The sequence below is a fragment of the Aplysia californica genome, unplaced genomic scaffold (genome assembly GCF_000002075.1).
Source record: "Aplysia californica isolate F4 #8 unplaced genomic scaffold, AplCal3.0 scaffold00269, whole genome shotgun sequence".
Taxonomy (NCBI): domain Eukaryota; kingdom Metazoa; phylum Mollusca; class Gastropoda; order Aplysiida; family Aplysiidae; genus Aplysia; species Aplysia californica.
In genome coordinates, this window is record NW_004797539.1 from 307,934 (window position 1) to 317,998 (window position 10,065).

At 40.0% G+C, this 10,065-nt stretch overlaps 1 protein-coding gene across 1 annotated transcript in view; it reads right to left on the reverse strand.

Annotated features, from left to right (window-relative positions):
* Positions 1-3,128: 3,128 nt before the first annotated feature.
* Positions 3,129-10,065, reverse strand: part of LOC101852251 — an 11,032-nt gene continuing 4,095 nt past the window's right edge. Inside the window, exons 3-5 of the mRNA XM_005101039.3 lie at positions 9,026-9,174; positions 6,568-6,677; positions 3,129-3,852 (exon numbers count right to left, since the gene is read on the reverse strand). Coding sequence (XP_005101096.1) covers positions 3,426-3,852; positions 6,568-6,677; positions 9,026-9,174 — 686 coding nt within the window. The 3' untranslated portion in view covers positions 3,129-3,425. The remainder of the gene's footprint in view (positions 3,853-6,567; positions 6,678-9,025; positions 9,175-10,065) is intronic.

The following is a 10,065-nucleotide window of genomic DNA, read 5'->3' on the forward strand; positions in this document are numbered from 1 at the left end:
GTGGATCGACATGGGCAGGTCATGTGAGGGGAGTCACAGCGGTTGGGTCTTTTGTTTGCTCTGTGGGCTGAGCGATCTGCCCCTTGTCCTTGTCTGTCTGTGTTCTGAAAGGATTCCTGTATTGAGAATGGATGCCAATAGATAAGGTCTTAACGCGGTTTGTTTGCCGATCGGGATCCCTGCGAGACTAGCGAATATTTCGATCAGCGAGATCAATTGACGAAAATTTATTGAACGCCATTTGGTGTTATGGGAAATCATTAAAGTACAGTTTTGGAGGAGTGGAAAGTCATTGCTAAAAAACATTTATGGCCGTTATTTACCGAGGACGGACTTTCCTAACAGTTCTATATAAGTCTGTGTACATTAGTATTAGCATTTCTAGAAGTGTTGGCAGTTGACCCAATTCGTTTTTGAACCCCTTATATGCTAAGAAAAGAGTACATTTTGGTATAAATTCTTTCTTGTCACAAACATTTAGTAAAGGTTCTTTGAATAAAGTTTTACCTAAAATAGCTGAACACTCAAAAATAACCGAGGGAAGCATCTATTTGTGCACAAGGTCGACTTTTCAAAATTTTAACCTGAGAAGTGTTCGTTTCAGTCATGAAAAGGTTAGGCTAATGTAAGAAGATTAAATCAAAATAAAGTAAAATTCAACTTACACATATTCGAACAGTTTGTAAGCATACTGCACATAAGGACAAAAGAGTATTGACTAAGAAGGAGAAAGGCGAACAAGTCCAAAAGATAGCGAAAGTCTGTGGAAGGGTAAGACGCACTTGGCGCAAAACTTTATACATATGTAAGTCAGTAGGACAAAATCTGTAAATGTTTCAGGAGATTTACAGCACTCTGTGAATACTCTTCTTAGCTGACACTAGCGAGAATACAGTCTTGCACGAAAGTACATGGTTAATATGGACAACTGTGTGTGTGCACGCACTGTGTGTGTGTGTGTGTGTGTGTGTGTGTGTGTGTGTGTGTGTGTGTGTGTGTGTATGTTTGTATGTGTATTTGTGTGTTTCGTTTGTTTTGCTAACTTGTTTGTTTATTTGTTTGTTTGTTTATTTGTTTTGCTTGTTTACTTGTTGTTTGTTTGTTTGTTGTTTGTTTGTTTGTCTGTTGGGGGGAGATGAGATGGAAGGGGGGGGGGGGGTCCGTTGGAAAGTACAGGTATATTCTTATTATAGTTCGTAGCTTATTCCATGGCCAAAAATAAGGTGTGTAGTATTTGAGGGAGGGGGGGATATGGGTTAGACAATTTCATGGCTATAAACTAGGACGATTAAAGATTTGCAATTTGAACCTCGAAGAGGTCCTAAAATTTTACAGGGGTTTCAGGTAAAGAGAAGCACATCAGCACAACGGTAACTATATATAGAGCTAGAAAACAGAAATGGAACAGACAGAAATAGCAGAGATTTCCATTTCAATTGATTTTGCAGTAGTGTGTCTCAACCACCTGCACAGAAGGCTCTTCTGACTGGAGAAAAGTGGGAGCTGGTAGCAAAAAAAAAAAAAAAGGTGAAATGGTATAGGTTTAACGCCCTTATCAACACTGTTTGGTTGTCTAAGAGGCGGGACCTCCGAGTTAAACACCCATCTCCGAAAGGACGGAGCCAAGTGGGAAATTCGTGTAAAGAGCCTTTCCCAAGGACACAACGTCGGATGAGCTGAGGCTGAGGCTGAGGCTCGAACCCCAAAACCCGCAGTTTCACGATTACGAGTCTGTTTGCCTAATCCCAAGGCTATCGACACCACCGAGCTTGTAACCCTCAGTTGGAAAAGTAGAGACAATCTGTAAAGACCGCCGCCTTTTTAAAGAAATGTTTAATAACTTCAATATACTATTCCCGGTTATGTGATCCTGAGAGTAAGAATGGTATAACCCCACTTAGAGACATTTTTAGGAAATCGAATATTGTTTGTTCCTGAAAAACTGTCACTATGAAAAACAAATGTGATTATAATTTCGAGAGAAACCCTTTTTAATTACTTTGAAAGCTGGCCATTACACATATCTGACTCACTGATCTAACAGAGCTTTATTTCTTTGAAGTGAAGAGTCTGTTCTGATCAAAGGTGAGGATAGACCATTTTTCTTGTCAAAAGCACGATAATCCGGCGACCTGTTTGAGCTGCTTATCAACAAAATATTGACACCCAATACGTGAAAGAAAAAAACCCAGTCTAATTTGGGTTGTTGTTGTTTTGTTTTATTTTTTTCTTGTGTTCAAGCTTTACAGACATAAGGTAATAATAATAAAAATAATAGATAGCATTTGTATAGCGCAAATCCCTGCTCAACAGCAAGCTCTATGGGTTTCACATCTATACTACATGTATTACCCCAGCAAACCTGACAGCATTCTGAAACAATTTCAACTTCTTGGCAAGCATACAGTGCAAGAAGCCATTTATAGGCGCTAGACACTAACATACTGACAATATCTTTCGCTGTCTATGGCCGGGTACCCATCCCACTTGGGTAAAGTGAGGAAAATTTGTGTAAAGTGTCTTTCATAAGGACACAACGTCGAGCCCTCAGCTCGAATCCCCGAACATGCAACCTCACGATTACGAGTCCGGTAGGCCACGACGCCACAGTAGGCAGTCTATGAAAATGTATATTCTGATGTCATTCTGTTCTAATACAAAACTTGTTTTAGTGGAGAGGTTTTATGGCAAGGGCAGGGGTAGGGGGTTGGAATCTGGTTATAATTATTTGTCTGTTTGACCCCCCCCCCTTTCTCTCTCTCTCTCTCTCTCTCTCTCTCTCTCTCTCTCTCTCTCTCTCTCTCTCTCTCTCTCTCTCTCTCTCTCTCTCTCTCTCCCCCCTTTTCTCTTTCGTCCTTTGTATTCTCATAAATATGTGTGTGAGTGTTTGCTTGTTGTGTATGTATGTGTGCGCGTGTTTATGTGGGTGTTTATGAGCGTATTTACGTGTGTGTTTACATGCGTGTGTACCTCATAAACACCCTCTCAAACACACATGAATGTGATTCACCTCCTTCACATTCCATTTGTCTTGAATATGCATAAGGCTTGGTTCTGAGGGGAAAAAAACAGGTCAACTGCAAAAGAAAAGACCAAACAAAAAGAAAAAAAAGTAAATAGTTCACAAAGCAACCTGTCGTCGTTCTCAGCCAAAACAACGTTTTATTACAATAATTATGACAATGAGAGAGTAACATAACAAAACTGTCAAGAAGAACAAGATCTACTGTCCTTCCCACTGCTGTCAATAATAATGGTATTGATGCCCAATTTATTGACACTGTCTTAAAAGTTACGTATATGTACATCCCTTACAATGCATGCTGTTAATATTAATAAAGCTTTCCTAAACATAAGCTATTTCACACTTTGCAAGAATCTACACTTACATTGATGCCGAGCTCAGATAAGTAATTTTTTAATAATCAGAGATCGCCGTCGTCGTGTTTGTCATCATCATCATCATCATCATCGTCGTCGTTTTCTTCGTCGTCATCATCATCAGTATCATCATCATCACCAGCAAAATCGTCATTATCATCCTCATCGTCGTTGTCGTCATCAACATCATCGTCGATATCAACACCATCATCGTCTTCATCATCACTATCACCATCATCATCATCATCATCATCCTCACCCCCTCTTAGCCTCTGTCCCTCAAAAGAGAAGGGGCGTTTATCGTCCGTACGAGAAGCATTACTCCGTGGTTTGGGATCTCCATAGAGGACATAGCGGAACACTTTCGCCACCAGTGTGTTTGCTGTCTGGATGTCACGAGGGGATTTCGGTACGGGATATCTGTTCTGGTTCGTCCACACATGCATGGCGTAGTTCTCTTTCCATGGGAAGCTGTTGATATTGTTAACCAACTGATGATGATGATGATAATGATGATGATGATGATGAGGAGGAGGAGGAGGAGGAGGAGGAGGAGGAGGAGGAGGAGGGGGGGGATAAGAGGCGGGTGGGAAGGATGGGGAAGGGGGGGGGGATTTTTGGCATTATATTGGATAAATAATCGGAAAACAAACTTTTCCCCCTGATTTTCGAACGGTCTACACTGCATTGGGTCATTTTCTGGGTATATTTTAGTTTCCCATTTGTGAAAATACATGTAGACCTACTTCTATCTTTTGGTGATTTCATCTCGCTTGCTGTGGACTGTCTATTGAAATTCGGCATTCGAATGTTTAATTATACTTCACAAGATAATCAAAACCTCAGATTTCTTGTGATTACAATTATAAAGTCCTCATGGTGTAAGACTTAATCCATTCCTGCGGCAAACACCATGTTTCCGCAAAACTAAAGTTTTGATCTGTGCAACGGGTCCACATGACGGGAGGCATCGTGAGATAAAAAGTAACAATCCTCATATGTAACCTCACATCCCATTCCCTTCCCGCCCTGCCCTTTTAATGATATTCCTTCTATGGTATCCACTTTGTGTAATATTAAGAAACTATTGAAAACAGTGGAGGTTATAGCTTGAAAATAGTATAACACTGGCATTCTTAAACCAGTTTTTGCAGCTGAAACACGTTAATTTCTAAAGCGGAAATAATGTGACATGTACCAATAAGAAAAGAATTTCAAGTACATGTACACATAGAAATAACTCGTCAAACTGTTAAAACTACACGCGAACCCGACTCCAGTAACAAAGTAGAGCCAATTATTATGTTCAAGCCAGCATACCGATATCATTACACCGAATCATGGCCACGAAAGGGTAATACCACAGTGCCGCTGAGACTTTTGAGCATATAAATTATTCATTGCAAGCCCCTAGCGTATGTTGACTATCACTATTAACTATCTCTTCCGTCGCATTCCTGAACGACATCTTTTCTACTACACCTTGTTGCTAGGTAACATGTAGGCAGTGCCTCCTACGTTCGCAATTTTTGTTTCTGAAAAACAACGGACTTGGACAAATGCCTGGAAGTGGAAATGTGACCCTGTTGAGACGAAAGGAAAACCTGAACCCTCCAACAAAAATTGTATTTTGTGGTTTCCAGTGACAGACAGTCTCATTTTGGAGACACGCATGTAAACTCACATACGCTCACACACATACACGCACGCACACACGCACGCACACACGCACACACACGTACACAGGTACATGCGCACACATACATGCACGCACGCACGCACACACGCATGAACGCACGCACGCACGCACGCTTACATACTACATACATGCATACATATAGACACACACAGTAAGCCTATATAAATACATGTATCTACCTAGCAGCCTGTCACGAATTTTGAGCCTCCTGTCATTACGAATTAGTTTTTTGAAGCGTTCAGCAATGTTTTCTAAGTTGGCAGACCGATGACAGCCTCTAATTTGCTCATCGGGGAAATTTGAATGCCCTTCTTTTAATAAATTGCACATGTGATAGACTTTTGACTTTCTTAGAACATTCTCACATTGAATACTTTCAAATCTGTATTAATGTCAGTGGGATCATTGGCTTTTGCGTGAAGAAAGCGATTCTTTTGACTAATTCTGTATAACGGTTGCCATTTTGTTGTGATGTAGAAAGATTGCTGCAACCATTATTTTTGTTCATTTTAATGCATACCCAAGTTGAAAATTTCCTGAACTACTAAAAATGTTTTACAAAAAAATGAAAAACATTAGACAGATATTTAAACATGGCACTTTTCCTGTTTATTTTGAGACATGCCTTTTATTATCTAAATTTCATTTCGTCTCTGTCGCATGCCATCCTCTAAGGTCAAATTTTTTAGAAGAGAAAGCCACATTTTGAGAAATTTCGAATTTTACAACATCCCAACGGTCTATCAAAGATGCACCTTTCAAAAACATCTAAATGCAGTTTATGCTATGGTCAATGCTTACAATTTTTATCATGATTCCTGATATGGACAAGACAAGAAAAACTAGCTTTTTGCCTGTAGTGTAAAAAGTACCCTAATGTGGATAGCTTGCGACACTGACAATACTATGTACAACTCGACCCGCTGTGACTTTTCAACCTTTCGTCCAGTAATGACGTCACCACAAGTACTATGAACGAAGTTAAACAGCATCTTGTATAATTTGTCGCTTGACCTAATTGATGACCTCTCCTTGCCAGTTTTCACCTGTGTTCCCCGGACCCTTACAACCCTGTTGTCTACGTCAGAGGCCTCGGACAGGCACACAATAACACGTGACATAACTGGGACAGGGTCTCTCGGTAATGCGAAAGCAGCTGAGATTCATAACTCTGTCCTTGCATTTATGACGTTAGTTTGAACAATATTTCTGGTCACTTATCATTTTGGTGGCGTTGATGCTTTTTTAAAATTCGAATGCTACATTTACTATAAGTATCGATAACTTTTGAACGTAGATGAAATGCAACATCTAAGGTGCCATCTCAAAACAAAATGGAATCATTTTTTCGTATACTCCACTTCGCTCCAACCTATCGATGTGAGGGGTGGGGGATTTGGACAGTGACCTTTCAAATAGCTTTAGAGTGTTGAAAGAAGGGTTAAAATGTATAATATGCAATTACAATTAAAATAATTACGACTTACCCGGTGTGTGGGCTGAACAATTTCATGGCCTGGTACCAGCTTGGGTGATACAGCCTCTCAGATTCCATATGAACACGAGAAGCATTCTTCAGCCAGATTTTCCCCGGAATCTAGACACAATGGAAATTTTTTCTTTCTTTTTTCATTTTTAAAAATTGTTTATTTATTTATTGCGGGGGGGGGGGGGGGGAGATAGCTCAACATTATAACAAGAGACAATATGGTAGCTCTCTGCAAATAGATCACAACAGGATGTTAGGCCGCGGTCAGGTTTATTCAAGTGTCGGGCAGGAAATGATCAGTCTATTTATGAAATGCAACCCCAGTACAAGTTCCTGGTTCATGACCATAGGGACATAGGCATAGCTTCGTTGAAACTTGCTTACTATCGTTAAGGTATGACCAAGTATTGACCAATAAGTGGAACCCGGAAGTTTGATATCAAATGAGGGTTTGGTTATTGATGTCCTTCCGAGGATGATAATAATATTATTATTTTCTGCTGTCGAGAGACCTTGTGCTGCTTTTATAACCTGCATATTGGTCTAGTGTCGAGTAGTGTGTGAAAGGTTCCAAAAGAGCAAAGCTTAAACGTCATTTCTGTTCCATCAGGAATACACATTAATACTAAAGTGTCCGCAAGTGTTGTTTGCAGGTGTTTTTGACATTTTTAACTGAAAAAAGTAACAATAATCTTTAAATTAGTCCCTGATTTCCCGCCAACCAATTTTCCAAGGCTCGTAAGTTATCATTTTCAAAAGTGAAGGTAATCAGGTGATACACGTTTAAACGATTATATCCGTGCCCTAAAGTGTGGGAAAAAAACACATTTATATTAAACACACACACACACACACACACACACACACACACACACACACACACATATATATATATATATATATATATATATATATATATATATATATATATACACACACACAGACACACAGACGTAAGCTCGTCAGGTGTGTGTGTAGGGGGGGGGGGGTATAGAGAGGAGAAGAGCGAGAAGAAAGCAAAGAGTCAGCAAAGGTTGTCGAGAGAGACAAAATTTTAATAATATGCTATATCTTTTTAAAACCAGCAATCTCGAAGGTGACAAACAAAGCTGTCACAACTTGGCTTCAACTAAACACAGGACGTACACAGTTGAATGGGGTAATATCTACAATAAATTACCACTGGTCCTTTCCCATCCCTAACATAAAAGAATGCCAATTTCAGAAACAAAGGGTATTGTCCACTGACATCTCCTAAGTAAGAGAAAGATCTAGGCGTACCTTCATCGTACTTTAAATTTCGAGGAAGATTGTAATTTTATAGCTGGGGTTTCCAACGTAACTAAATACTTTTACTTTTTTATCCTCTGTTGCCGTTAAGCGTCACGGGAAGATGCAGTTTTCTTTGGTAGGACAACTCTGCGCTCTTTCAATGGGGATGTTTTTAGTTCCAAGGGTCCCTTGATTCACTCAATCCATCTTTTGCGTAGCCTGCCTCTTCTTTTATAGTTTACACATCGCAATTCTACAAAATCATTGTTGTATGATATTATTTCACTCTTGACATAGATCTACAGGTCTTGTGGGCGGTACCATTATCCAGGAGTGGTCGCTTCTAAAACTAGTGTGTTGTTTGTGTGTGCTCGTGCATGTACACCCGTTTGTTTTGTTTTGTGTGTGTGTGTGTGTGTGTGTGTGTGTGTGTGTGTGTGTGTGTGTGTGTGTGTGTGTGTGTGTGTTTGTGCGTGTTTGTAGGTGCACAAGTGTGCAGGTGTTTGTATATATGTGTGTGGACGTATTTGTACGTGCGTGTTCGTGTTAAGTACCCTTTGTTCCTTACCAGTGCGAGAGTATGTATTCAAATGTTACTTTACCGGTGATGGGAGAAGTTGTATCAAATACATTCTTTACTAATTAAAGGTAATTTTTATTTGGCTTTTTTAGTTCAAGTCATGGCCAGTTGACCAAATCAATGACAGCATGGTGTAGGCAATTTGTTTTAAAAACCTGAAAAGCGATGGTGAGGGAAGGAAGTTAACGGTAAAGACATTTCAACGTCGAAGGGGGTATGCTAATCTGTCACTGCTCCTGTTTAGGACAGTTCAGAGGTTGACTTGGAAAGACTGACCAACGCAGTGATTGCCAAAGAGAACAATATCTTCTAGTCGGCCACTAGATAATTTTGGAGGGCCTGGGGATTGTCCGGGTAGTGACAGGTATTATTTGATGATTTAAATGTCCCATTCGGAAATGCACATATACATGATATAGATGCGCAGTACGAAAATGTTATAAAGGTGGCAAAAGTGATCACTGGCTGTAAAAAGGTTGACAATCACGAGACTAAAGACTCCGATATTTTTTAAACACCAAACCTACGGGGTGAAACGTCAGACGCTTTGGGGCCCATGCAGTGTATTTATAGACAACATGCACACCCGATATCAATAGCCTACCTTTAGAGAATTCCAGAATCGATTGGTGTTTTTATAATCGGTGTAGTTCTCGTACCATTCCAAGATGAAATCTGAGCCTGCCGACGCCATGATGAAGGCGTTTCCGACTCGTGGTTCATTGTCCAAAATTCCGAGGGTGACCTTGTGCTCTGGGAACAATTTGGTGTTTTGAATTTAAGATCGCCGTTACATTCTACTCTGATGGGAAATCGCATGGTGAACATATAGGCCCTACCGTAGAATGTAGTTAATATCTATAACTTTTGTAAACTGTTCAACTGACCGAAAAAATGGGGGGGGGGGGATGACATAACACTATCCACTAAAATGAATGTGTATTCCTGATAGTGACGCATTTTCAACAATAGGGAAGTATCCTAAAGTTTATTCTATGATTTTTCCAGTTTATGACATATTAATATGACTTTGCCCAATATTATAATATTATATGCTAGAATGAAACTCTACCCAGCCCTATGGTTGTAATGTGCGTCATTGCTATGCAAGCCTTCTATCGACCACGCTGATAAAGAAGAAAGGCCAGAAGAGAGCCATGATTTATGTGATATGTCACCCTTTTGTTTGGTTTGAGAATCTCGTTTGATCCTTTTGTCATTTCGGTCAAGCCGATGATAGTTTTACTTACCTGCGCGATGGAATAAAGAAAGTAATACGCAAAATTTGAAATACTCCTAACACTATGGGCTTGTGTGTTATATGGGGAAATATTATTATCTGAAATTTGTTTACACAGCATGCGTGCGTGTGTTTGAATGTGTAAGTATGAGTGTTCCTAGCATGAAAAAAGAGCAGACAGATTGAATAACAGATATACAAGCACACACGCAAACACACAGACACACAAACACACAGACACACACACAGACGCACACACAAGTACAAACAAACATACACACACACACACACACAGATACACATACACATACACATATGCACTTACACAACGTGGGGAAGAGCGGGGTTTGAGACCTGGAAGAGGGTTGTTTGTTGTTGTTGTTTTTTTTGGGGGGGTTGGGGGG